This window comes from Drosophila santomea, chromosome 3R, assembly GCF_016746245.2.
Source record: "Drosophila santomea strain STO CAGO 1482 chromosome 3R, Prin_Dsan_1.1, whole genome shotgun sequence".
In the NCBI taxonomy this organism is placed as follows: Eukaryota; Metazoa; Arthropoda; class Insecta; order Diptera; family Drosophilidae; genus Drosophila; species Drosophila santomea.
Window position 1 is genome coordinate 12,784,415 of NC_053019.2, and position 27,733 is coordinate 12,812,147.

The 27,733-nt window shown below is 46.2% G+C and overlaps 5 protein-coding genes across 17 annotated transcripts; 3 read left to right on the plus strand and 2 right to left on the minus strand.

Annotated features, from left to right (window-relative positions):
- Positions 1 to 183: 183 nt before the first annotated feature.
- LOC120454636 (ninjurin-2) lies at positions 184 to 2,390 on the plus strand. 10 transcript variants are annotated; one of them, XM_039640127.2, is made up of 4 exons: positions 604 to 924; positions 1,233 to 1,409; positions 1,576 to 1,782; positions 1,857 to 1,996. In XM_039640127.2, the coding sequence occupies exons 1-3, from the start codon at positions 874 to 876 to the stop codon at positions 1,771 to 1,773; spliced, it is 426 nt and encodes a 141-aa protein (XP_039496061.1). In that variant the 5' UTR covers positions 604 to 873; the 3' UTR covers positions 1,774 to 1,782; positions 1,857 to 1,996. The 10 variants fall into 10 exon arrangements, with proteins under 10 accessions (XP_039496066.1, XP_039496064.1, XP_039496063.1 ...); XM_039640132.2 differs by lacking the exons at positions 604 to 924; positions 1,576 to 1,782; positions 1,857 to 1,996 and adding exons at positions 184 to 470; positions 2,194 to 2,390; XM_039640130.2 differs by lacking the exon at positions 604 to 924 and adding an exon at positions 185 to 470 and having other exon boundaries at positions 1,576 to 1,997.
- Positions 2,391 to 2,487: 97 nt separating this feature from the next.
- LOC120454634 (EH domain-containing protein 1) lies at positions 2,488 to 9,931 on the plus strand. The gene is made up of 4 exons (XM_039640123.2): positions 2,488 to 2,658; positions 3,320 to 4,536; positions 8,926 to 9,099; positions 9,164 to 9,931. Exons 1-4 carry the CDS (start codon positions 2,633 to 2,635, stop codon positions 9,367 to 9,369), a joined length of 1,623 nt encoding a protein of 540 aa, XP_039496057.1. The 5' UTR covers positions 2,488 to 2,632; the 3' UTR covers positions 9,370 to 9,931.
- A 381-nt stretch (positions 9,932 to 10,312) lies between these two features.
- Positions 10,313 to 10,987, plus strand: LOC120451692 (rhodanese domain-containing protein CG4456). Its single transcript, XM_039635587.2, has 3 exons — positions 10,313 to 10,580; positions 10,643 to 10,802; positions 10,865 to 10,987. The coding sequence occupies exons 1-3, from the start codon at positions 10,460 to 10,462 to the stop codon at positions 10,914 to 10,916; spliced, it is 333 nt and encodes a 110-aa protein (XP_039491521.1). The 5' UTR covers positions 10,313 to 10,459; the 3' UTR covers positions 10,917 to 10,987.
- Positions 10,820 to 17,740, minus strand: LOC120451691 (DNA polymerase theta). Its single transcript, XM_039635586.1, has 7 exons — positions 16,078 to 17,740; positions 15,645 to 16,018; positions 15,034 to 15,590; positions 12,599 to 14,969; positions 12,334 to 12,541; positions 11,365 to 12,279; positions 10,820 to 11,309 (listed from the first exon to the last, which is right to left on the minus strand). The coding sequence occupies exons 1-7, from the start codon at positions 17,666 to 17,668 to the stop codon at positions 10,999 to 11,001; spliced, it is 6,327 nt and encodes a 2,108-aa protein (XP_039491520.1). The 5' UTR covers positions 17,669 to 17,740; the 3' UTR covers positions 10,820 to 10,998.
- A 419-nt stretch (positions 17,741 to 18,159) lies between these two features.
- On the minus strand, positions 18,160 to 27,634 carry LOC120451369 (NADP-dependent malic enzyme). Of its 4 annotated transcripts, none has more exons than XM_039635017.1 (4): positions 27,371 to 27,627; positions 24,541 to 25,180; positions 19,274 to 20,202; positions 18,160 to 19,216 (listed from the first exon to the last, which is right to left on the minus strand). In XM_039635017.1, exons 1-4 carry the CDS (start codon positions 27,430 to 27,432, stop codon positions 18,541 to 18,543), a joined length of 2,307 nt encoding a protein of 768 aa, XP_039490951.1. In that variant the 5' UTR covers positions 27,433 to 27,627; the 3' UTR covers positions 18,160 to 18,540. The 4 variants fall into 4 exon arrangements, with proteins under 4 accessions (XP_039490951.1, XP_039490952.1, XP_039490949.1 ...); XM_039635018.1 differs by lacking the exon at positions 27,371 to 27,627 and adding an exon at positions 25,842 to 25,982; XM_039635015.2 differs by having other exon boundaries at positions 18,160 to 20,202; positions 27,371 to 27,634.
- Between the last annotated feature and the right edge of the window lie 99 nt (positions 27,635 to 27,733).

Consider the following 27,733-nt stretch of genomic DNA (forward strand, 5'->3'; position numbering starts at 1 on the left):
ATACAAAATCCCAATGGTATTTAGCCTATTCGCCATATAGAACTTGCAGAATTGAATCAATACATTTTCAATCCACTGCATTAGTCACGGCTACTCAAAAACACTCTTTCCAGCTTGGAGCGCTCTCTTTCTGGTCAAGTGTACCGAAAGCCCGAATCATACGAATCGGGCAGTGCTCTCTGGGCTGGATTTCTGAACTCAGTTCGCCGTCAGTTGTTAAATCGCTTGGTTGTGTCGGAAACCGTCTCCACGACAACGCCGCTCCAAGCACCAACAATTAGTTGCCAATTTGAGGAGACAATGAAAACCCAAGCCACTTGAATTGAATGTTTTCGTGAGTTCTTTTGTCTCGGGCTGAAAACTGATCCAAAGAGCAGTGGTGTGTGGCGAAAACCTAAGCTCCAGCTGAAAACAAAACCGAAGATTTATTCATAATGGCATCAGGTTTGGAGCGGGTTAATGAAAATGAGGTAAGTCAAAATACATGTATGAAAGAAGATTTGCCACTTCGGGGGTATTCATATTCAGAGCACCCAGCGCACCGACCTTGATCTTGACCATATATTCCTGGTCTTGAATTATTTATTTATTCGTGCGAATGTGACACACCACCATATCCCCATTTCCATCCTATCCATCCCATCCGTAATTGCCAGTCCGGGTAATTGTCGCTGTTGTTGTCTTTGTTCCGGCTGTTCGTGCAATTCAAAAATGATATGTGCCCGACTCGTTGGCCTTATGCACCTTAAAACTCCGATGAGCTGTGCGAAAAGCATTTCACTTCCACCCGGTTGCTTGTTCTCATATTGATTTTCTAAATGTAATGGGAATTACACGGCACATGCATCATTTTATACTAATTATCCTTGCGGTATGGCTGAACCTTTTGTTTCCTCACAGAAACCCGTTAAAAATGCGTGGCAGGTACGAAATAATAGTTTTTTCTTTTTACTGTGCATATTTGTGTTTGTAACCCTTGCCCCCAATGTAAGCTCTTTGTATGCCTATTTTTCATTACTCCGAGCTGCGATGTTCTGTTTCCTTATCGGCACAAGATCTGACATAAATGGCAATAGATAAGAAACTACTTTGAAACCAAACTTCGAGTTTCATTCACTTTCAATCTGACTGTTGCACCGCCACCATGGCCACTTTCCTCGAAAATGTATGCTTCGGTTTTGAAGCTTTCTTGTCCTGAACTCAATTACTAATTTGTACCCTTTGCATTTTAGATGAAAGCAATGGATGCCAACAGGTATGCCACCAAGAAGACGATCGCCCAGGGCATGTTGGACATCGCCCTGCTGACCGCCAATGCCTCCCAGCTGAAGTACATCCTCCAAGTCGGCGAACAGCACCAGTTCTACAAGCTGATGCTGATCCTGATCAGTCTATCCATAGTAATGCAGGTAGGCATTCAAGTGCTTTTGATCCCTATTCTCTAAGTGTCAGGCACAGAGAAAAACATAAATGAGTATCATAATGCTATCCATCATATTTTGAGTGTCTCAGCAGAACTTGTCTTGATTCCTATGACAACATGGAACTGATATGGTTGTGTTTTTCTCTGTGCAGGTCCTGTCGGGCGTGCTGAGCCTGTCCCTGAGCCTTCTGCGGGATTGCCGGCTGCACCAGCCGGAGTTTCACCAGTCGGCCAATATCATTAACCATGTGCGCACGGGCTTCGCCTTTTTCACGACCATGATAAATCTGTTTATCTCGGCCTTTGACAGTCGACTGCCCCCGCCACAAGGCGACTTTCTTAACAACTAGGTGTAGAGGGTGGGAATGGAAGGGTCCCTAGAGGGATCGTCTCTCGCTTTTGGACTTAATTCATTCCCTATCCATTTCGACAGCTTTTGGTGGGCATTCTGTTTGTGGTCATCGGCAGTCTCAACATAAACAGGCAGCAGGATCAGACGGCAGCGGTGATCCTGAACGATGTCATTTTGGTGGTCGTGTTCATAATATCCGTGGTGAACGTTATCATATCCGGTTTCGGCATAGAGTACTCGTCGCAGCCGCTTCGACTCCTCGATCAGCATGAAAAGACACCCTAGAAACTAGAAATCCAACGATTTACACTTATACCTATATATGTACTTTAAGGCTAATGCAAACTTAAGTTGTAAAGTGAAATAAATGAATGTATTGATCCAACGACTCCGCATTTACTCTTACCTTCGCAAACAGGTGGCTGCTGGACTTTTGCTGGTCATTCAGTCCCTCATCAATATGCATAATACCAAGGATCGAAATCGGGGCTTCGCCATCAACCACTTTATAGATGCATTCATATTCCTGTCCGTCTTCTGCGACATTATGAAGATGAATTTTGGCTTGGATCCGGCCGTTCCTCAGTCAGATGTGGAACTTCTGAAGCCCTGAGGCTCAAGCTCAATTTTTGTTAACGGCGTAGCCTGAGAGTTTTATATATTCTTGCCTGACCCATTGTATACATGAATTTTTACTACAAAATATCAAATTTGTATAAATTGATAATGCCAGCCGCGTTTTAGTGTCAAAGCACAGACTCAACAGATAAGTGATTTTTGCCGGTTGTTTTTTTGCTTGTTGTATATTTTGGAAGGTCCGTAAATTTAACGTTTTGTTTGATAACTAATAAATCAAGATGCCACGCCCAGAAGCAGGCGACAGGTGAGCAATATAATTCTTATACAATTTGAGTTCGATAAGTTCGCGCTTGCAAGAAAAGTGTGACCGCCGCGTACGTGTGGACCGTAATCGATAGGAGCCGACTTGCAGCGTGGCCGAATAGAATTTTCATTCAATTTTTATTTGCTTAAATAATTTTTGAACACATTAAAGTCAATGTCATTGTTATTCGTTTTAATCGAACAATATAGGTGAATGATTTATATGCATTTTTTAATTTTTTTTCGAAATCAGAATAAATTAGTTGATTTGCAAATTTAGTGGGAAGACGAGTTGGTATTTTCCGTAAGCTTTTGGTATATTACAGTATTTATTTGAAGGCTGCGTGGAATTTCTTCGTTGTCATTGGTGCGGTCATGCTGATTGGTCCGCTATCTGGACCGAAAAAAGTCGTATTCCAAAAATAATACGTATACGTACGCGCGTGAATCACTCGCCACACGTCCCAGCGCAGCGCGACAATCGAGTGTAGACACATAACATAACTGCCGTAGCCGTCGCATCCGTGAGAACCGCGCCAGCACAACTCCGCATCCGGCCGCGTCCCCCAATTCCGATTCCGATTCTGATTCCCGTTCCGAATCCGAATCTAATATTCCCTCTTATTTCGGTGGCTAATATTAGAGTCTTGCGAAATGTTTAGCTTTCTGAAGCGCGAGAAGAACACCCAGGAGGTGGTGGAGAATGTGATCGGCGAGCTGAAGAAGATCTACCGGAGCAAGCTGCTGCCGCTGGAGGAGCACTACCAGTTCCACGACTTTCACTCGCCAAAGCTCGAGGATCCGGACTTCGATGCGAAGCCCATGATCCTGCTGGTGGGTCAGTACTCCACGGGCAAGACGACCTTCATCCGTTACCTGCTGGAGCGCGACTTTCCGGGCATTAGAATTGGTCCGGAGCCGACAACGGACCGATTCATCGCCGTGATGTACGACGACAAGGAGGGCGTGATTCCGGGCAACGCCCTGGTGGTGGACCCCAAGAAGCAGTTCCGGCCGCTGTCCAAGTACGGCAACGCCTTCCTGAATCGCTTCCAATGCAGCAGCGTGGCCTCGCCGGTGCTGAATGCCATCTCCATCGTGGACACGCCCGGAATCCTCTCCGGCGAGAAGCAGCGCATCGACAGGGGCTACGACTTCACCGGAGTGCTAGAGTGGTTCGCGGAGCGCGTGGACCGCATCATCCTGCTGTTTGACGCCCACAAGCTGGACATCTCCGACGAGTTCCGGCGCTCGATCGAGGCGCTCAAGGGACACGACGACAAGATCCGAATCATCCTGAACAAGGCCGATATGATTGACCACCAGCAGCTGATGCGGGTGTACGGAGCACTGATGTGGTCGCTGGGCAAGGTGCTGCAGACGCCGGAGGTGGCGCGTGTGTACATCGGCTCCTTCTGGGACCAGCCCCTGCGCTTCGACGCCAACCGACGACTGTTCGAGGACGAGGAGCAGGACCTGTTCAGGGATCTGCAGTCCCTGCCGCGTAACGCTGCCCTGCGCAAGCTGAACGATCTGATCAAGCGGGCACGCCTGGCTAAGGTGCATGCCTTCATCATCGCCGAGCTGCGCAAGGACATGCCCTCAGTGTTCGGCAAGGACAGCAAGAAGAAGGACCTGATCAAGAACCTCGGCCAGGTGTACGATCGCATCCAGCGCGAGCACTCCATTTCCCCGGGCGACTTCCCCGACATCAAGAAGATGCAGGAGGTCCTGCAGCACCAGGACTTCACAAAGTTCCACTCCCTCAAGCCCCATCTGCTGGACATCGTGGACAACATGCTGGCCAAGGACATTGCACGACTGATGGAGATGATTCCACAGGAGGAAATGACCATGGTCGCGGATCCAGTGGTCAAGGGTAAGTCCCCACGAGAGTGAATGATGAAGCACCGCTTTGCCGCATTAGTCACGCTGCACTTGCTCGGGCACCAGACATCCGACTCGTGCCCGCAAAGATCTCGCGAAATTTCTTGATTTTCCGCGGCCATTTCGCTGGCGTTTTCGCTTTCCCATCGCACCGAAATATTGCGCATGCGCAGCGAGAAAAATGCGCCAGTTAACCCAGATTTCCAGCCGGGCCAAGATGCGAAGAAAACGAGTTTTGCCAAGCGGAGTGAGCGGCTTGCCTTTGGACACGGCCAAAGTATGAGCCGCAGCTACAGCTAGACCGCAGCCAAACGTATTTATCGGATACAATTACAATTGCAATTTCAATTTCAATTGCCAACAAAAGGCAAAACCACTGGGAGCGATTAAAGAATCGAAGCTTTTCCCTGTTCCACATGCACAGCTTCCTCTCTTCGCTGGCTGGCCAATTATGCAATGCCTGGCAGGCAACTATATATAAACCCTATACTATACGCGAAACATATTTGAGCTATATAAACAAAGTGATAAGCCCCGAAAACTGATAAGGCGAGCAAAAAGTCGGTGTCAGTTTAGCGCTTAGGCAACACACACGCACTTTCTGTGCCAAACTCAACAACGAGGTGGAAGCGAATAGCGCCCAGATCCACGTATTGTCGTATCTCTTGCAAATACTCGGCTGGCCACTGTGATAGCCGAATGCTTTGTACTTGAAAGTGGGCGCCAGTGGCGGGCTGGGCGTGGCACCCCGAAAAATTATACTATTCATATGTGTCAATAATTATCGCCTTGCTTTCGTCATGGCTAGAACTGAGTCGAGCTGAGCCAAGTTGACTGTTTTCTCCCCACGACCTGATAAGATTCGTGGCTATGATGTAATCATTGGAAAATACCGATAGCTTGGAGCACAGGGTTCGTTCTAATTGGGACATGAGTCATCGGAGCAGGAAAAAAAAGAAAATAAAACCAGGCGTACAGTTGGGCATGATACATATTTCACACTCGAGTACCCAGTGGCTGAATCGGAGCTGACTCTCCGGAGCAGACGCATCCAGGCAACCATGACGAATACCACGCACTCGATGCCGAGCTAAAACGCCCAGCAAAATAGCAAAATAAGCGAGCATCAGCGGAAAGGGGTAGTCATTCAGTTAATCAGAGACTAGCGGCGCCAATCGCAATGCATTCGGAGTCTCAGTTTCCCAGTCGGGAGAAGTAAACCACAACTGGAAACCTAACCCAGTTCGATGGCAGCTGACTGCTCCACCGGTGTACCCTGCTACTGTGACCTCCGACCTTCGTGCGTGGCCCCGAGTTCAAGGCCCAATTACATACCCTATGCCGCGCACCTGTTCGCATTCCCCCATGCATTCGTTAGTGGGTCGAGCAAAAGTGGCTTGTTTGTCAACCCTTATCGGGTTGCTAGGCAATTCCTAGTTAACCGGAGTGCCGGAGTGCAGGTTATTAGATAAAAATCAATGTAAGGCCGAGTCAGCATGCCATCATCAAATCATGTCTTATCAGCCCACAAAAGTCTGGGTATGTCTCCGTTTTCTATGATTAGCACCGCTCTAATTTCCAGCAGCGAGTATGCTTATTTCGTTTATCTGGTCAGAATAAACAGCTTAATTAGGCAACCACTTGTGGCTACTAGCCACTGGCAAATTTTAGGCATATTTCAAACAATAAAGGCCAGAATTATCAGAAGTAGTGCATATATTATGGGCGGCTCAAAGGTTATCCACCGTACAACTTGTAATTATATTCAGCTTTGGGGATCATTGCTTGTTGGGCGAGCAACTTATACGAAAGCCAGTTACTAATTTGATTGCTCATTTATGTAATCATCTGTTTTGCATGCAAAAACCCTTTTATCGGGCGAGTAGAGGGCTGTGTCAGCAGATCCCAATGTACTTTCCATTTATCAATACTCCTTATCATGCCAGTGCTCCATTCCCGAAACGAGCACTATAAAACTAAAAGCGAAAGGCGTGTGATTGGATTAATTCAGTACACAGTACACAGAACCGCCAGACAAGGAGAACGAAAATAATTATCTTTTAATAGGCAAAGCAATTTGAGATGGGAAAAGTAAATAATAAAACTTTGCATTCCAATATGGGCTGCCTGCGAGGAGACATAGTCCGGTGCATTTATCACTCGGCCAGCTGACCAAACAGCCCCCAGAATAATCCCCACGCCCAGTCCCAGACGATCCCTGTTCCAGCCATCACCCATCATTATCACCCCAACCCACCTCTGGTTGGGTTGATGATATACGTTTATACGTACGTACATATCATCTGTAAGCCGAACCGGTTGCAGTCGGATACATATTTGTTCTTTTCTGCTGGCGTTGGCAACCTGAGGCCGCGTATCAATTTGTGCCTCTCCGATTCTGACTTGCGACGTGTGGCACTAAGTGGCTCATCCTCCGCCTAATCCGCCGGTGAATTCGACGAAGGGGCCCACGGAATTCAGATGAACTAGCACTAGCGCTAAGTGCAGGAAGAAAGCATTTTACTCTATGATATATGGCTCGGGAGCAGTCCAGCAATCCACAATGGCATTGTCTGATCTTTACAGTTTGCCTTTTGGTTTGCGGACCACTTGAGTGGCCTTTTAATTCAACTATTAGCGCATTTCGCATGACCTTGTGCGAAAGCATTCCACATATGTACATATACGAGTGTATACGTTTCGCTGGGGTAAATCCAAGCATAATACGATTTGCGATTTTCGACTGATGTCATGGGCGATCATGCTTCACCGCATGTGTCATCCGCAGTTTCGGTCGTCAACTCGACATTCGATTTGGGGAAAATTCGATAGCCCCTTAAATTGGACCGACAAGTGAATGAACTTCTCGCGTATTATTACACCAGAAGGAATTTCAATGGATGGGCACCCCTGAAAAAGAGAGGCGGAATGCGTTGATAAAGCGAATCGAAATCAAAGTCAAGAACTCGGGGCTCTAATTTAGTGCATGGGCAAGTGAGTGTATGTATCTGTATCTCTGATTTTATTTTCGTTGCGTTCGCTGCACAGTTTGCTTTTATTTCCTAGCGTTTCCGTTGTATTGTCTTGGATAATTGACGTGGCTAGTCCAACAGCGAGATAAGTGCCCTGGGTAGTGATGTCTTTATAGTGTCGGTTGATTTGCCAATGGAATTGACACTCCATTCCATATCCATATGGGACTTATCTGGACCGTGCCACCGCGATCGCACTTGCCCAGGTTGACGGCTTCTTTCTGGCTTGTGTCACTTCCTCCACCGAAACCATCACCATCACAGCACATCTGAACATGGGGGTCGGCATCACATGTTTAGCAATATGTCGCTAAATAGTTGTACACATATCTGACACGATCTTGCAGAAATCTGTTCTTCTGTTCGCCGTTCTTTTGGTTCTTCGTACTTTTCGTTTTCGCCATTGGCCCACTAATTTATCTCGGTTTGATTTCCACGTCCGAGTCGCACTGCCGCACTCAGCAGATGTCCTCCTCTGTCAACCATCTCTCTCTCTATTTCTTGCATACCCAAGAGGACTCCGACGACGATTTCGATGTGGCCGAGGAGCCAGCTCTTCTGACCCCCGGTTCTCAGCGGCAGCAGTTTGCGGAGCGCTTCGATCGCTGGCTGCAAAATCTGCGCCAGCAGCAGCTCCGCCTGTTCAGCAGTTGCACTAGTCGGGTGGGCAATGTCGAGAACGATAAGGATGCCGATCCCGGTCCAGATACGCAGTCAGTACCTCAGACAGGGCTGGAGCTAGACTCGGGCTCAGAGCTAGAAACTAAGCCAGATCATGATCCTGAATCTGAAAATGAAAATGAGGCGGAGGTCGAGCAGGAGGCGGGGACGGGGACTGATATAGCCGTAAGCACTCACAGTAGTTGTTCCTATAAACCAGTGGCTTAAAAACTTACAAACTTACAAACTTACTACGGCACATATGCAGACAAGAATTCTATGATCTCCGGTCATGCCAGCCGGAGGGCCCTTTTCAATTGCAAGAGGCCGCAAACGAATTGAGCAACTTCAAAAAGTGAATTGAAATCGCTCTTGGCAACCTGCACCGCCCAACCGCCCATCTCAATTGCCCCCCAGAATGCACCGCATCACAATTGCCAGTTAAAGTAGCCGGCAAAGTACATGCTTAAGTCGGTCAGTCGGCCTGGTCACGGAACGGCGGCGGCAGTGGCGGCTACGTCAATTGGAGCCAAAACGATCTGAAGGTTTTAATTGCCTCAAATTGAATGTTTGTGCACGGCGACGCACCGATCAACTTAGATTACATGCTTAATTAATGCAAATTTATAGCGCACGCAGAGTATCAAACGCCACACTGACCCCTCATCCCTTCATCACCTCTTCCACAGGTGGTGCCTTCGAGGGAGTCATCGACGACCATGTCTCACCATTCGGCTACATGAAGGGCGAGGGCATCGACGCCGGCTACGGAGAGCACGAGTGGATCTGCAACAAGGACAAGCCGCGCACAGATGGCATCTTCAATGGGCTGGGACCAGTCGATGGCAAGATATCCGGTGCAAGTAAGTGCCTCACAGAAAGATATAGAGAGAGTCAAAAATGCTAATGCCAATTCTCCACTTTCAGCTGCCAAGCAGGAGCTCATCAAATCGAAACTGCCCAACTCGGTGCTCAGCAAGATCTGGAAGCTGTCGGATGTCGATGGCGATGGGTTCCTGGACTCTGACGAGTTCGCGCTGGCCTTGCACTTAATCAACGTCAAGCTGGAAGGCTGCGAGCTGCCCACCGTGCTGCCGGAGCACTTAGTACCGCCGTCGAAGCGCTATGATTAGTGTCCTGTAACATATGCACATACACACCCGATCACACAACCTCACAATTCCCAAAACACATACACTGATGTCACATAGAGACCAACTCCTAGGATGCACTATGTTCGATTCGTTTGATTTTCAACCAGAGTGCAGGCGACTGCCTTTTTATATGTACTATACTCGTTGTGAACGCGCTAAACTGGGTATTAAAAAACACACAAGCGGCAATGGCAAGCATTGCACACCGTAAAACCATATGACCGTATGACCGTATGAGATATCAATCATAAATTCGTAGAATTTACACAAACATAGCATATTTTTGGATAATCGATTGTAAAGCAAGATGTAATGTAGCAGCCTAGTGGAATAAGACAAGGAGTGTGTGTTGAGCGCCCAATTGTCGTTGTTGACTTAAGGAAAGAGTAGAGTGGAGAGGCAATTGTTCAATGCCAATGAAAAAGCATGAGTTAAACTGTATACAATATCTAGGTTAATGTCGATGAGCAGCTTGAAGGGCCATTAATTTGCAATCGTACCCCTTTTGATACACAATAAATGTATTTTTGTTATACTGCAATTTACAATCGACGGACGGATTGTGGGTGAGGGCATGTATTTCCTGTATTTATTTTGAAATATTATTAATTGTTTGAAATGCTCCCGCAAGGCAGGCCACATGAAATATTAACGTGCAATTTACTGCCTGTGCTTCGACTATTTTGTAATTAGCGAATTCTTGAATATTATTAAATGTGAAGTGAAATCAGATTTTAAAATTGTATAAAAGAATAAAATAAAACTATTTTGGAAATGTCTGTTTGAATGCGGGTGGAAATGGGTTTCATTATTTTGGTGGTAATACATAATATATCATCTTCAAATTTTTGAATATACAAAGTAGCCAGAGTTTGAAAATATATGACTGTCATTCAAATAAGAATCAGTTATTTTTTTGTAATATTCGAAATTGTTAACTGATTAGTTGAAACTAACTGATGTTAGTATATTTTTTAAAACCCGTTGGTATATTTAATCAGTCGATCAGTGGTCACACTTCAAGCCGGCTAAATTTTGAGTTTAATAAAGTTGCTTAAAAATTACTGATATGGCCACCTACGAGGAAGTCAAGGGCATTCCGAATCATCCGGACAAGTACCTGTTCGATGTGCGCAACGAGTCGGAGCTGAAGGAGACGGGTGTCCTGCCCGCCAGCATTAACATTCCACGTGAGAAGCGTCAAAGTCCAGGGATTACCGGCTTATTGGACACACCTTTCTCTCATTTCCAGTTACTGAATTGGAGAAGGCTCTAAACTTGCCGGACGAGGTCTTTGCCCAGACTTATGGACGTGAAAAGCCTGCCGTCGATGCGGTCCTGATCTTCTCCTGCAAGGCGGGAGGACGCGCTGCTCGGGCGGCCAATCTGGCCAGTACCCTGGGCTTCACCAAGTATGTCTCATTTTGAATTGTTTATTATACAATTTGTCGCTTTATTTATTAATCAATTGCAGTGCCAAGGCTTATGCCGGATCCTGGACGGAGTGGCAGGCCAAGCAGTCCTAAAACATTCAGTCTTTAAACAAATTGATTACAAATTCTATAAAATGGTATAATAAACTCTACTATAACAACAACGTGTAACAGTCTACTTCCTAAACTCCTCTAATTCACCCCAACTGCGTCCAATCCTCAGCTTTACCTTGAGGGGTACGCTAAGTTTCACGCAGTTCTCCATGGTGAGGCTAAGGACTTTGGCTATCTTTTTGGCCTTTCCCGCTGGCACCTCGAAGATGAGTTCGTCATGTAGGTGCATTACCAGGTCAACTGATTGATCGCCCAAGACCAGCCTATCGCGATAACGTTCAATGTTCTTTTCCATCTTCAAAATAGCGCTCTTTGCAATATCCGCAGCGGATCCTTGGATGGTAGAGTTAATGGCCTGGCGCTCGGCCTGATCTGTTGGAGAAAGAGATGTTAAAATAAATAGCACAACCGTTTGGATGACCATTACTTTTCAGCTGCTCCTCATCACTGTTGATGTTGTCCAAATAGCGACGCCGTCCAGTAATAGTCTCCACAAATCCCTGGTTGCGTGCGAACTTGACCACCCTTGTGGTGTACTCTCGAATACCCTTGTACGCCAGGTGGAACTGCTCGGATATCATCCGAGCCTCCTGCTCACTGCAGTTCAACGACTCGGCCAGGGAGCGCATGCCCATGCCGTAGACAATTCCGTAGCAAACCTTCTTAGTACTGTTGCGGAGATCCTGCGACACTTCGGACTCCTCTATTTTGTTCCAATGAGCCGCAATTGCGATAAACAGATCCTGCGGCGAGTTCATCACCTCCAGCAGAGCCTTATCCTGCGAGATGTGGGCAAGGATTCGCATCTCCAGCTGACAGAAGTCAGCCGACAAAAGACATCGATCCTCATCCTTGGGCACGAATGGTAACCGACAGCATATTCTGAGCGCATCAGAACCTACCTGTATGCAGAATTCCTTTGCCACATTTTGCAGGTTCGGCTCTGTCATAGAGATACGACCCGTTGCCGTATATGTAATGCTCTGGCCATGAATTCTGTCCGCCTCGCAGCGCTTCAACAGAGGCTGAATGCTTTTGGCCAAAAGCCCAGCCACCTTTCGGTAGCCCAGTATCAACTGCGAAATGGGCGAGTTTATCTTCTCGAGAACCTGGCGCGAGGTGGTTACTCGTCCGTTTGCTTTTCGGTGGAGTCCCAGCACCTTGGCCACGGTTTGTGACGAGCCGAGATTGAAACGGGAACCATGCTGCTCGTAAATCTTTGTCTCCAGTTTCCTCATAACGGCCACCATTTTCTGGTAGAGCTGTTGTAGTCGCTGCTGCTGGGCTGGAAAGCCCACAAACTCCATATGACAAAGAGTCAATTGAATGGGCATTTCGATATCTATAAAGGCATTCTTGTTATTGGTACTTGCTACATGGATCACCATGAACTTACCGTGGAAAAACTTTAGCAGCTGACCCGAGCCGATCCTTCCAAGGTTCTCAGTCTGTCCCTTGAGTATGTGAACCGTTAGGCAGGCTTCGATGGACGTCCTAATCTTTGGAAGAATGGCACTGGAGGTATCGAGCCCGTAGCTGCTATAACCACGACCACTCCCACAGAGATCGGCAAGGGCAGTGCACTCTGGAGCGAATGTCTGACACTGGATCACAGGATCAAAAATTAGAAGGGAAAAATGAAAATATACTCAATAGCGTACCATATTGGAAAAACTCATTGTTTTGTCCGGCTGCAGAAGCCAATTCGCCACCTTTGGATCCTCCAGCTTGGCGCAAATTTTTTTAAGCTGCGGAATCGCTTTGAGCAGGATCTTCAGCTGCTCCTTTCCGTCGTGCATGACTAGCGTGAGATCTTTTCGAGCCAACAGCTTGCAGAGTTCCTGCACCTTTAGAATGGTGGGCACTCCCTGACCTGTTGCACGGTCGTCATTTTGCATATTCATATAGTAGGCAACATTGTCCGCCAGGCAGAAAGACAAACCAGCGATAAAGTTGCTGTCGTCCACCTGAAATAGCACCTGTTCTCCGGCAGCCGCCTCCCGCTCTCCGACCGCCGCAATTTGATTGATCAACAGGTTGGCTCCAATTAGGGGCTTCCGTCTGCCCGCTATAGCCTGCAGGCCAACGCTAAGTCCAAAACAGGAGACTACATTGAGCTCTATGACAGCAGCTTGAAACAGCTGTCGGTGGCCACACACATTTATTATATCTATACTAGAGAAACTTGAGGCAGTATCATCGACCTTTGAACAGCTCATAATGTGTGAGGCATTCAGATGTAAAGGATTTTTCATTAGTGAATTCTCCATCGACATGTTCGAGATTTCCATAGAGGAGGCTGCACTGGATGAGCTTTTCACTTCTGAATCCATTTCGATTTCACGCCGCGGGGTGGGACTGGGACTTTGCAAGCGCTGTGAACGCAACTGGTAGGAGCGCATCAGTCTGGATGCATGTGGAGTCAGTGCACCAACCATCTCCGGTTCCTTGGGCTGCGAACTAGGTATCATGTCCGCCTCCGCAGGAAAAGGAACTTTGCTTTCGGCGGCCGTAAGGGCAGCGGCTAGACCGGTGTTCAGCATAAAAGAATCGTCGGCCATGAACAAGTCCTCCTCTTTGGTGGATGCCTTCCTCGACGCAGTGCGATTTGGAGTGGGTAGCGGTGACTGCGTGTGACTTCGAGGACTTCTGCGAGGCAGTTGACCATTGCTTTCGACAGCAGGGTTCATCCTATTGGTTGGCGTTTCCGATTGTGTTCTTCGATTAGCAGGTGTTCTAATAACAGGACTTGAAAGTGAGGCAGACCTTGGCGCCTGTATAGGCTGATCCTCAGACTGGTTCTCTTTTTTGGGGCGTTCCTGAATCTTATTTAAAGCGATCCGGCGGCGTTCGGCCATTTCCATTTTAAGCAGCTCCATACGGGCATTTTGACTGGAGCTGGGTTGTTCTTCATTTGCTATTTGTGGTCTATAAATCGGAGCTGCTGGGTTGATTTCCATCGCAATCTCAGAACCTTGTTTTTGGATGGCATTAAAACTGGAAGATGACATCTCCTCTTGCGCCTTATCTACTATTATGGGTTGTGCCTTTTGTAATGCAAGTCTAGACCGAGTATTTGCGTTGTTCTTATTCAATACTTCAGTATTTCTTAAGTCATTGAAGTTTTCCATGTGTGCCATTGGATTTCTTTGAGACGGATTTTGCGCGTTCTCGAACTTGTTAAGATTTGGGTTCATCTTGTGGGAAATGCTTTGACGATTTAGTCCTTGAGCTGTTTCTTTCTTATTCATTTGACTAGCAATATTATTATTACAATTGAGGGTATCAACTGTATAATTTCTCTGTGGGTTATTTTCACCCTCCACAAGTTTTTCAAGTCTGGGAATCTTTTGCGAATAGGCACTTTTTTCTTCGCTAGACAATTTCCTCTTTAATGGCAGCTGCTCCTCCTCAAGGGACATGTGAAGGTCTACCTCTCCACCATTGTGTACTGACTTCGAACTTTCGTTGGCGCCCACCTGAGTTTGGGTCCATTTAATGATACCCCCTCCGATCTCGTGCTGGACGAACTGCCGAGCTTCTCCAATCAATAGTTTTGCAGCTTCGCTCACTGTCATCCCCGCCTTGCCGGTGATATAGAAGTTTCTCACTACGTTTCTCTTGGCCGCCTCCTCCGCATTTTCGTGGTCGTGTTGCTTTGCAGAGTCGAAGCTGAGTGAGTTATAGAGCACTTTCTCCAATTCTAGGACATCTGCGCCCGCCAGCTCCACCAAACTGGTGAGTCCAGCATCAAAAAGAGCACGAGCTCGTTTCTGCGACACATCGGGCAGCCGCATCAGGTCGATAAGGTCCCTGTGGATGCCGAAAAAGAGACGATCCTTAAACTGGGACACGATCAGGGCGAGTGTAGACCACTGCAGGGAGTTGCAGAAAGCAGTAACTATGCCTGCAAAGGTTGAGGCCATTTGCTGCAGGCTCTGTAGCATTCCTCGGTGACACTTAAACTTGTGCACGACAACGTTTATGGGGGTCTCGTTAACCAGTTCCTGCAGAGCCAGCGCTGTGTAGAAACTGTAACATATGTATGTTAGGAAAAAGAGTTTCGTATTTAATGTATTTCAAAAAGGTTTCATACCGCTTATGCACTTGCATTTGCTTGTAGTCCAATTTTGTTTGGCCACGCATAGCCTTCACGAGAAAGGCCTCCTTGACCCCAACCAGTTCGCCTACTTTTTTCATGGCTGGGCTTAACTTTTCCCACATATCCAGGTAAATCAGCCAGTCGAGGTCTTGTAGTTGGTAGCACACAGAATAGGGCGTTACTAGGTAAACAGCATGCAGCTCGGACTCTAGGACGAAGCAGCGACGAGATTTCTGGAGTTCCGCAAAGAGGATGAGGCCGTCAGTGGGCGGCATGGAGGAAGCCAGACAGGCGGCACCAAGACGAGTGGCCACGTAGGCTGTTGTCTCCTCTTCCTCGTCCTTTTGAAGGCGAACGAACTCGTACTCCACCAGGAAGTCAAGGGCATCGTTAATGTAGTGGGAGTCTGAGTCCTCATCTGGTGGTTTCTCCTTAGCCTGGAAGGCCTTTTGGGCACTCAGCAGAGTACAATTCACGAAGCAGTCAATGTCTTGTTTAGTGCTCGCCACACCAGAAGAAATTACCTCGAGTAGAGCGCGTTTCAAGTGGGTCTGCAAAATGGGATGCTTGTTTAAATTGTTTTGGCTATTTGCTTGAATACTTACGCTTCCGTCCATTTCCAGGCAGGAAGTAATGGGCTGCAGCTGCGCTGTGACCAGATCTCTTCCCATTCGGGCATTGCTCTCGGTGCAGATGAGAATTGACTCACCCAGCGTATCCTTTCCCGTGCGCCCAGCTCGTCCGATCATCTGGCGGTACGTTAGGGAACTCATTTGCTTGCCCCCAAATAAAGGAGAGCGAATCAGCACCCGCCGAGCGGGCAGATTCACTCCCGAACTCAGAGTGCTGGTGGCGACTAGAACCTTTAATGCTCCCGCCTTGAATGAGGCTTCCACAATGTCGCGCTCTTCCGTTGTTAAGCCTGCATGGTGAAATGCACAGGCGTAAGTGACTGCCTTTGACATCACCGCATCGAGACCTAAGGTAAATGAATTCATATTTTTCAGGAATAGGAATGTAAATGATGACTGATCTAACCTGTTGGAATATCCCTTAGTTGTTGCTTCACCTCTTCGATGGCCCTCGGATTCAGATTGGTGCGCAATCGTAGGCCCAGCTCTGTTCCAGACTTTATAAGGCTGTGCATTGCGGTGGCCAATTGAACGGCCAGGTTCTCGCACCAATCTTTCGAGGGGCAAAACACGATTACGGAGCAGCCCTCCAGCAACGTCTCTATGCAGAGAAGGGCCACATCATCCGAGTCGTTTCCCAGTTCTTGCCTAATTTCCCTTTGCTTGGAAACATCACGGAGACACTTTAGATGGTTGTCGAAGATCATTGTGCCTATCTTAATCATTTCCTTCAGAGCAACGGGTCGGTAGTTTGTGATGTACAACTCGGCATCCAGCCAGTTCTTCAGCAGTTCCACATTCTCCAGTGTGGCCGACATGGTGATCACCTGGATCTGCAGTGCATTGCGGCGGGACATGTAGAGGATCTTGGCTAGCAGTAGTTCCAGGATATAGCCGCGTCCCTTGTCCGAAATGAGATGCACTTCGTCGACCACCACCGTGCCTATGGTTTCCAGTTTGCCTTGCTCCATCAGCTTGTTCACAATGGAGTTGGCCTTCTCGATTGTGCAAATTGCCACATGAAGGCTCTCAAAGCCTCCTGGTGGTGTATAGCCGCCGTAGAAACCCTCCACGCGGTAGCCAGCCGGTGTGAGCAGATCCTGAAGGTAGAACGTTTTCTCGCGCACCACCGAGATAAAGGGCAGTATGAGCAGCGCCTTCTTACCGCGCTCTAGTACGGTTTTCAGCAGCAGTATCTCACTAACCAACGTCTTGCCCGCCGACGTGGGTGCGGAGTACACCAGGTTGCAGTGCTCGAAAAGCACTCTTGGCTTGCAGAGACACTCCACTTGCCAGTCGAACATCTGGACGACGCCCTTCTTCTTGTACTCCGCCTGAATGCTGAAGGGCAGATTCCACGCGCTTATTGACTTATGGGAGTTGAGGTCAGGAGGCATAGCTGCTCTTTCGGGCACCGCTTCGCGGATCCTCGAAGAGTTGGGCGACACTCGCAATTGGTTGGGCGACATGCTGCTCAGGTTCTGTGTGGTTTGCGAGATCTCGTGGTAGACTCCCTGCTTGGCCAGGAGGGAACGGCTGAGCAGGATGTCCTCCTTCAGCTGTTTGGAAGCCTCTGCATCCTGCGGAGGACACAGAAAACTGCTCTCGTCCAGATTGGGCAGCTCCAGCACTGCATCCGCGTCTGTGCCCTCGCTGTCGAACACATTCTCTGTGCAAATCTGGGCATTCAATGCGGATGAGCTGCTCTCATCAACAGAGTCCTGATGGGATGCAACTGCTAGATGCTGTTTAACCTGGGACACATTGACCACTGATTGTTCCGCCGGCTTCTTGGCCTGGTTCACTTCATAGGAGAACTCGTCCCGGAAAAACTCCGAGTAATTTTCCTGGCTTTCCCCCTTTAGGTCCCCACCAGCACTTTGAACTTGGATGTTTCCGTTTCCGCTCTGTGCATTCTCCTTTTCGGCCGCTTGCATACCCTTTTCCAGCGCCATCAAGGTGCTGTTTCCGAAATCAAACGACTGCGAAAATGCCATTGCACTGGTTCCTTTTACATTAAATTAATAATTGCTGTCAGATTTACTTGTCAAAACTGAAATGAACTAAAAACGAAACGTCGCGGGGTCAGTGTGACCGTCTCAAGATTAGTATTAAATATACCATTTATTTTTTGGGACTCAGACCGAGTTTTGGGACACCTACGGCAGTGCCATTAAGATCCTGTTCACACTGGATCGCCACTTTCTGGCAGCGATTCTTGGGTATACTGCTCCATTGTATGTTTTATATTGTATAGCGATCTAAGCACAAATTCAAAGCATAAATTCTAATTGAAAAAGAAATCCAAACCGTTCTCAAATAGCGCCAAATTTCACCCTAAATCGCATTGCGTTCAAGCCGCATGCAACTCGCACACAAACCGCGCTGGAATCGCTTGCACTCCGTCCCAAAGCCGCGCCTAAATCGCTATGAACTGTATCTTTAACTTCTTTGTATAACTTTTTGAACTTCTCAACATTCATTTGGCTTAATTTTCTTTACTTTTTATTTGTATATATCCTTAGAATAGTTTGTGTTGTTCAAGATTACATAAAATTTGTTTACATATCTATTAGATCAATATCCCATTTACATAGTTAGCATTACACAAAATCGCGCGCCGCATGCAGATGACATTCCATTTTAGTGGTTTTATAATAACCTATTGTGGTGCGGAGAGGGATGTGGTTGGTGGATAGTGGGGGTTAATTAGCCGCGATACAAATTTGAATATATGCTAGACGACAAATGTTGCGACATTATAAAATAAATAACATGGTTACTGCTCGCCGCCCTTGCCGAATATCTGTGATAGCCACTCCTTTTGGTTTCTGGGGGTAGGCGGAATGGATCTTCATCGGTTCATCATCTACATCTTATAGGTGGCGGGCACGGATCGCGGATAGTCCAGATCGAACATCTGGGCCTTGATGAACGCCAGCTTATTGACCGGCTCCGGGCGAACAGTGGCCAATCCGTTCTTGTAGGCATACTCCACAATCTTTTCGGCAATGGCCACCGAACAGTTGACGATGGAGCTGAGTGGTGGATATAAACTGCCCTTGCTCAAGTCATCCTTGGAGACCAGCTCGGCCAAGCGCTCGGCTGCGACCAAGAACACCTGCTCGGGAATGTTCAGCATGCCGGCACACAGAACACCCAGTGCGACGCCAGGGAAAATGTAGGAGTTGTTGCCCTGACCCGGGTAGAACTTCTTGTTGTTGTACGTCACGGGAGCAAAAGGCGATCCACTGGCAAAGATGCAGCGCCCCTTGGTGTAAGTATACGCTTCCTCGGCGGTGCACTCCGCCTTGCTGGTCGGATTGGACAGTGCAAAGATGATGGGTGTCTCGTTGATATCGGCCATCAGCTCGAGGATCTCCTGGTTGAAGGCTCCACCCTGCGCAGCTGCTCCGATCAGGACATTTGGACGCACCTTGCGCACCGCCTCTGCCAAAGTGTCAATGGGTTCGTGCAGCTGGGCAAAGTGCAGTTTGTGTTCGGTGAGTCCGCCCTTTGGGCGATCGCGGGTGATGACACCACGGCTAAAGAGAAAGCATCTTTTAGTATCTGTATGAATTTTTAAAAATATATTGACCCACCTGTCCACCATCCAGATGCGGGCCTTGGCCTCCTCCTCGGTGAGACCCTCCGCCTTCATGGCCATCAGGCACAGGTTGGCAATACCAAGAGCCGCTTCTCCGGCGCCCAGGAACAACAGCGTGTTATCCTTCAGCTGGGTCTTCTTAATCTTCAGCGAGGCCAGCAGTCCAGCCACGGCCACCGAGGCGGTTCCTTGAATATCGTCGTTGAAGGTGCAGAAAGTGTCCCGGTACTTGGACAACAGCCTGAAGGCGTTGGCGTTGGCAAAGTCCTCGAACTGGATAAGGCAGTTTTGGCCAAAGCGACGGACGCAGGCGTGCATGAACTCATCGATGAATTCATCGTACAGATCTCCAGTGGCCCTGCGTTCGCGCAGACCGATGTACAGGGGATCTTCCAGCAGGGATTCGGTATTGGTGCCCACATCCAGGGTGATGGGCAGGCACTGCGATGGCTTAATGCCCGCCAAGGCCGTATACAGGGACAGTTTGCCCACGGGTATTCCCATGCCATTGGCGCCCAGATCTCCCAGTCCCAGGATGCGCTCGCCGTCCGTGACAACAATGGCACGAACATCCGTTTCCGGCCAGTTCTTCAGCACGTCGTAGATGTGTCCCTTGTCCTTGATGGATATGAACATGCCCTTGGCGTTCTGGTGGATCAAGCTGTAGCGCTGGCAGGCCAATCCCACGGTGGGCGTGTACACCAGAGGCATCATGTAGGCGATGTCCGAGCTGAGCACATTGTAGAAGAGGCGCTCGTTCCTCTCCGACAGGCTGATCAGGTACATGTACTTGTCGAGATCCTGCTCCAGTCGTTCCAGCAGAGCGCGGCAGTGCGCCACCTGCTCACTGGGCTCCTTGACTACGTAGGGCAGCAGGCCATGGATGCCCAACTGCTGGCGCTCCTCGTGAGTGAAGGCCAGGCCCTGGAATCAAAATATGTACACTTAAGGATCAAGATTCGTATGGGCTGATCGCCTCACGGAACGATTATAAAACCTGACAAACAAAACAAACAGAAGTGGGATGGTGGAAAAGTTTGCCCCGCTTATCGGGGACTTGAATTCCCAGGCACGCGCCCCTACTTATATATTGAATTCGACGGGCACTGGCCACCGGACAGAAGCAGTTATCACCCGACCTTCGCAGATCCGGGGAGATAGATCCCTCGATTTCACGAATCGGGTAGCAAGTTCAAAGTCGTTTTCCAGCGCCCAGTCGCTTGAAAAGCGATTTGCAACCGCAGCTTTAATTAAAACACTATTTTTTAGAGGGGGAAGTGACTCAGCGCTGGCCTCGTTTCACACGCACGGCTAGTACTAGATTTTGAAAGTTTTTGCTTCGTAATTGCTGCGGTTATTATCGAAATGGACAAAACAACCGGGGATTATGTTGGGGGCGTTGCTGGCAACTTTCGACTGGGTCACAGCATTAGATAAAAAATACGTGCAAGTTGGCATTCAAACACAAATCGCGCTGGATTATTTGGTTTTTAAACTACGGATGTACCTGCTAATATGCACATTAGGGAATAGTTACTCGTGCTTTGGGTAACTTTGCAAGTGGCTACTGTTTTCAAATCGTGCCCACACAAAGGTTGTTTTCGTAATGAGTTTATTTTAAGCTTCTTGGGACATTTGAGTTATCGTCATAATGTATGCACATTTTTATTTTCAAAAGATCCATCATAATGTAACCAATAACCTCACCAATTTACCTGTTGTGTAAGCTTGCGGATCTTTCTTTCTCTAAATTAAATACAATTTCGTTTGTATCTGAAATTAAGTTATTACTGGAAATTATACTTGCTAGGTTGTCCATCATTTATCATCGCTTTAAAGTAATTTCTTTCATTTCAGTCACGCAATAAAACAATCTATGTATATCCTAGTTAGTTGACTCAGCAAAAAATAATGTTTTCAAAACCAAACAACATGAAGTTAAATCTTGCTTATGCATGGTAATAGGCATTATAAATGTTATCTTTAAAATGGTGACTACAAAGAATAACAACTAGAAATCCAGCATATTCCGATTAAACATCACTGTATTTTCAGGTATGCCAACTAAAATTGCCCCAATAAAAGTGAAACTAATAAAGGCTTAATACCTTAAAGAGGAAGTCACACTTCGTACCCATGTACATACATATAAACGCATCAAATTCAATTAGCTCTGAACTGGCTGTTTGGACAATAAACACTGAAGTGATCCCCATAAACAATTGTTTACAGCCAGAATCGCCTCGAACTTAACCATTATCGTGTGGCTACGTCATCGGTGGGCTGGTGAAATACATATGTATGTACATACATATGAAAAAAAAGATCGAGAGAACGACACCGTTGACATTGAAAGCGACGCACGACCGTCGATAAGCGTGCGAAAGTGTTTTCGACCCGCCTGGCAACAAGTAATCCCCATTCTCCACCGCCTGTATCGTGGTCTTATATTCATGTATTCATGCCCCCAGCAATTGCTTCAAGCACCCGAGCTTGCCACACACTTATAAAACGCCCGAAACTCATATGATCCGAACTGAAGTTGCTTCTTCATATTCATCACCTGACTTTAGTGTGTTTAGCTATAGCGTTTCTTGTAATTGTACCTCTGAAAAGGGTACCAATTTGTCCATAGCTGTGAATCGAATCCCGCGACATGCGTATACGTAATGGGCAACTCCGATATTACGCATACACATTTCGCATGTTATTGCAAAAAAGCAAAAAGATACGAAAACCGACAAAAGTCGCAGCCACAACCAAAACGAAACAAAAAACACAAATTAGCTGATTTTTTTTTTGCACTGTCTGGCGCGACCAGTTCGATGATCATGATCATCATAATAGCAAGCGCGATCATCATTATAGCTTTGGCTAATCATTAAGTCGACTGGCTATCAACGGCAGTCTGTCTCTGAACTTTGCATACGATTCGGATGACGAAAGCGTCGATTTAATCGGCTCGAGTAGACACAGACAAGGGGCAATCTCAGCTGATTGTTTCCCTGGCAAAGGTGAGCTGCTGATGAAGGCGCCTATGCTTCCCAGCAGGTGAAACGCTGCTCTTTTGTGGGTCATACGATGTGGAATGATGACAGGATGAATGTGCCACTGAATCAGGCTGCTCCACAAAGCATTGTACATAGTTCTGGCTCGGAAACACATGAGTCACAGAGCAAAAATGCGTGTAATCTTTGGGAAATTGAAATCATAGGGTTTGCTAGAACTGGTAGTCCAAAAGTAACATAAATTCAAATCGATAATGCTGCCCATTTCACAACATTTAAGCCAATAATAGCAATTGACAAGCACACTATACATTATTCTTTCTTTAGTTGCCAATATAAACAATCGGTACCTATAAATCATTGGGTAAACAATGAAAATATCCAACTATTCCAACAACTTTCGAGCTCGCTGCTCTTTCGGCACATTGACCGCTGAATTTGTTTAAATTTTTAATTTCCTTAGAGCGACGATAAATAACAACAAAGACCAGCGGAAAAAAGAGAGAATAAATGTTATTCGCCAACTGCATATAGTGTGTGCAAACACAGATAAATATTTAATGTACATATATATAGGGCTGATACCAAGCGTTTCTGTGGGGATTATCGTCATTCGGTTGTTTGTTTCTGTGGTTCGAAACAGAGTTAAATTTATGACTGAATGTAGGTCAGTTTTCGCGGTCTTGTTCGATTTGGTTTTGCTTGATTTATGTTGTTTTTATTTTATTTAAAAAGATAAGAATGCGAAAACTTTCCATGGGGAAATCAAAACAATCCTCAGCTGTTTGTTTCTGGGGAAGGAGATTCAGATAAACAAGTCGCAAGTCACTTGTTGGCAGTGTGTATGGAGTAATAACAATCTGTAGTACACAAGTGTCAGCCTCTTCTTGATAAGGAAGTTCCCGAGATAATTTCTGGCTAAATTATTAATTTGAAGTCTCTTCGTGCGATTGCGGACTGACGTAAGTCGACGAAGGCTACTGGGTTGTTATGGGGAAACACCATTTTGGAGGGCCTCTCCATTATTCTCAGTGAAGCTTCTGTTTACAATACCAAATGGTTTGCCCCTTTTAGTCAGCTTTTTAGGAGCCACACGGGGAAAATGCTGCTAGCACCTTGTCTTTGTTAGAAATTACGTAATTCGTTTTGATATAGGTGGGATTCTAGCATATTGAAGAGTAATATCGGTGCATCTGAGATATGAAAACTGCATATGCATGTTTTAATAAGTGCCAACTCTGGTTTTTTCACATTACATTCTCTGCTCAAAATAAACAAACGCAGAGCCCATGCGCCCTCTCTCTGGGAAATACTCTCTAGTATTATAATTTCTGAAACAACTCGTGCATTAGCTCATTCATGTCTCTGTGGGCAAAAGCGTAGAAGCCAATGCAAGCTGCAAAATGCACAAGCATTGAACTTGAAAATGCAATCTGAGATAAATTTGTTAACGCAATCTGCGTGGCCGATTCGCGTGAACTTTTTCATACCCTACAATTTCGGCATTTGACAGTTAATTGCCCCAATTAAAAAAGTGGAACTATCGATTTTCTTCGCCTGCGGCACTACATAAAAATGAAAAAACCAAAAAAAAAACAACAACAAATACAATGAACTTTGGTCTTCCAGAGTGGCGCGTGTGCTGTTTGCTGTCCCTTTCACTCGCTATGTCATCTAAAGGTCACCCACACCACTTGCCGAAAAATGAAGCCACTGCCAAAAAGTATCTTTTTTTGCTCTAAATTCGGCAGCTGACGTTTCCGCCTAATTGTTGTTTATATATTTATGATTTGGAATTTTTTATTCTCGTGCTTGTGGTAAAAATAGCAGGTGGCCTACAAAAAATACACACTTTTTCAAGAACAAGGAGTAGCAGCAGACTCGTGGTTCCCAAATGTTTATTGCTCTTCTAAAATAAATTTGTCACTTTGAGAACAAATCAAGCTTTTCGATAATTTGAAATTATCTTTCAGATACTAAAGAAATACAAATTCTATATCCACTAAGATAAACGCCCTATGTTGTGTATATAGAGGGCTCCGAAAACCCTATAACTATGAATCTACCTCTAAATATTTACACAAACACTGTGCTCTAACAAAATTCGCCGAGTTTGGTCGAATTCGCGCCCCTTGAGCATGGGAAGCAAAAAAAAACCGTGTGCGAACCCACCCTAAAACCTTTGCCTGGTACTTTTCCACTGAGCCCATGGAACCGGGCGACTTGAAAGCATATTCCTACTTGTGGAACTCACCTTTGAGTAGCGCTTGTCGTAAAGTCGGGCAAATCCGGAGATGCTGCCGACCACCTCGTTGTCACCAGTGCCCCAAAGGCCCAGGCGATCGCGGTTTGCGTATTCATTCACTTTCGAAGCGGGATTGCTCATCTTGTCCTCCAAATTTGTGTGGCTAGTGGAGCTATACGAACGTAGTTGCTGTTGCTGTTGTTGTTGCTGGTGGTGGAGGGCGTGCAAGCTGCTCTGCAGCTGATTCCAGTGATGTCGCGAGGATAACGGCAAACCCTTGGGCAGTTCCAAATCGGTGGCTGTAGGTAAATTACCCTGATCCGTATCCGTATCCCTGTACCTGTCCGTGTCCGTAACCGTATGCGGCGATGTGGCGACTTCGGCGGCACTTTGCGTTGTGATTCGTGTCGTTAGTTTTGCGAAATTGGAAAGTTCGTATTCGAGTGTGGTTGTCGTTGTAGTCGTATGATTTTTACACACACGACTACTGCTACTACAACAGCTTTGGCTCTCTCTCTCATGGTTGTTGTTGTTGCTCTTCGTGTAGTAGCCCTGCTCTCGCTCTTTGCCGCAACTGTGTGTGTGCAGAGGCGTTATTTGGCCATTGGAAGGACTTTGGGAATTGTTGGCAGTGGGATATACCGGCGTGCTGAGGGAGAAACAGAGAGAGAGAGCAGACAAAACGGGGTGTCAGTGGGTGGGTGAGTGTGGGAGCGGAAGTGAGAGTGGGCGAACTGGGGAGAGTGCACGTTGCGGAATTGTGCTTGTGCTGGCGGAATGCGAGATATGCTCTCTATAATTCAATTAAAGGAAAAAACACTGAGCGCAGCGACAATAACAATACGCTTCGTCGCCGACTTTTGGATACTCTTTCTGGGGAAATCATTGATTATTTTTTAATTGAGTTTTGCCTGCACCTACTTTATATACCCATACTAATAATATATATAATAATCTCTAAATTTAATCACAAACAGTCGTATGAGGGTTACTATACCTACTATACCTAGGACCAAGTGAGTCGCTTCTTTGCTTAGGGTATTCTCCCTTTCAGCTTCCTTATCAGGGTTCTCAGAACCTTTGAAATGCGCTGATATGTGAGTATGTACATGGTCATATGCAGGAGCTTTATTAAGCCCCAGTGAACTCGATGAGGTGATGCATCGCAGACAGGCCTTCCAGATGGGAATTGATAAGCGGTGGCAAAGTGACACTGATTATCGCCGATCTAGGAACACACCCTCTTGATCCGTGGTCCATTCGTATGGCACCACATTATACTTATTTGAAAGATCTTGTATTTGACTCACAGTCCAAAGGTTTTTCTGATTCCGGAACAGCGTCGTAGGATCGAGTGCATGGCGATGCTCTTAAAAGTCCTCTATATTCTTTACTTATGATATTGATTTCCCGACGACAATTATCTCGCAGAGCATGTGTCCTTTGTCTGCGTTGCTGCAGCTTTCGTGCTAAACTGAGCCGCAGTATTCGATTTGTTTTGCTGCCGACACACTTATGTATCTCTTTTACATTTTACACTTGGCGATTTTGTTTTGTTTTGCCGCGCTCTTTTCTCTATTCTCTCTGATTAGTTGTGCGGGGCGTATCAGCTGACTGATAAGAGAGGTGCAAACACTATCTGCACATATAAACGCCATTAAACAGCGATTATTACCATCTAATCATTTGTCTGGGACCTGGAAAACATTGCGATGCGGCGTGAAAACCATGCGAAAAGTTTCCGTGGGAACAGCAGCGGTCGAAATAATAGTATTCAAATTAGACTAGTAGTGCAAAGCCAGCAATTTCTTATCTACAATTATTTATAAACAGTAGCTTTGATTTTTAAGTAATCTTAGGTACAAATTGCATGCTTCACTTGGAGTACGTGAACTGATCTTTTTTGTTTTACAGATTATTAGATACAAACCTATAAGGGCCTTCTTAACAAAATTTCCTCCTGAGTTTGTTACATACGATTGAGTATAAATTATTTAATGAGACGGCTCAAGGCAGAAACCCTAACCTTAACCTTCAGTGTCCCGAATCGCTTCAGTTCCCGCCCCACTTTGCACTTGAGTCACTCATACGACCGGTGGGCCCGTTCCGCATTTGATCGGATGTCTGTCTGATGTATTCAATTATTACACAAAAATTGAAAGTAAAACACGGCAGGCGTATAATTTGGAATATATCACATATGTGTGTGTGTCCGAGCAACCTTCATAAATATTAACAATTTACTTTAGCTTTTTCCAAGTACCTTCGTGAGCAAAACACACCTGTCGCTGCAACTTTTTTTTCTTTTTGCTTCGAAAATCGTTAATAAAGAAGGTGGTGCTCTGATTTTTTATCGATGGCGTGTGCGAGTTATACTTTTTTATAGGAAAGCCGACGAGTCGCTTGTAAATCGTTGATAAATCGCTAGTAAAACGCATCATTGAACACTAATGACACCTGGAGAAACACATTAACGAAGGGGCGTGGTTGTGGGCGATGGCTTGGTTTGGGTTAGCACTAGAAACACTGGTAAGTGCAAGTAAAGGATCTACTTAAATACATTTAAAATACCATAATAAAAAAATTATTTACTTTATTATTTGTTTCCTTATTTAGCTTAAAATAATTTAGGGGCATTGTATGAGTACTTCATTTTAATAAAATAGTATTTTTCCAATCGTAAGTTTTTAGTTAAAATAAACCAGAAAAATTAATTACAAAAAAGACTGCGTTCTAGTTGACACAAACTCTTTAGCCAACTCTCGCATTTTCGAAATCCTCTTTTGCCAATTGCTTGAATTCAGCTTTAGTTTGTTCACTTTTCCTTTTTATTTCTTACCCATTTTCATCGAAATTTGTTATGACATTGCGATCGGCGCAAATGGAACTGGAATTACCCATTTTCGGGTTTAAGTTATAGTTTAATTAACTCCAGTTAAATAGATGTAGTTAATTATTTTGTAACCGAGAAAGTTCGGAACTTTTTGCAAGCGAAAATCACTGCAGTCCACTTGACCACGCGATGTATCTCCAAAATTATTCAAAGCAGTTAATAACTAAAATTAAAAAGAGTGTTTTGGGCGAATGCGCTTAACTTGGCAACTCCGAACCGCCTGAAACTGAATCAAAAACTGAACTCGCGCTGGAATCGCGGCTCTGCGAACACCGGAGGCCACTTGTTAGCGAGCGGCTTAAAGGAGAA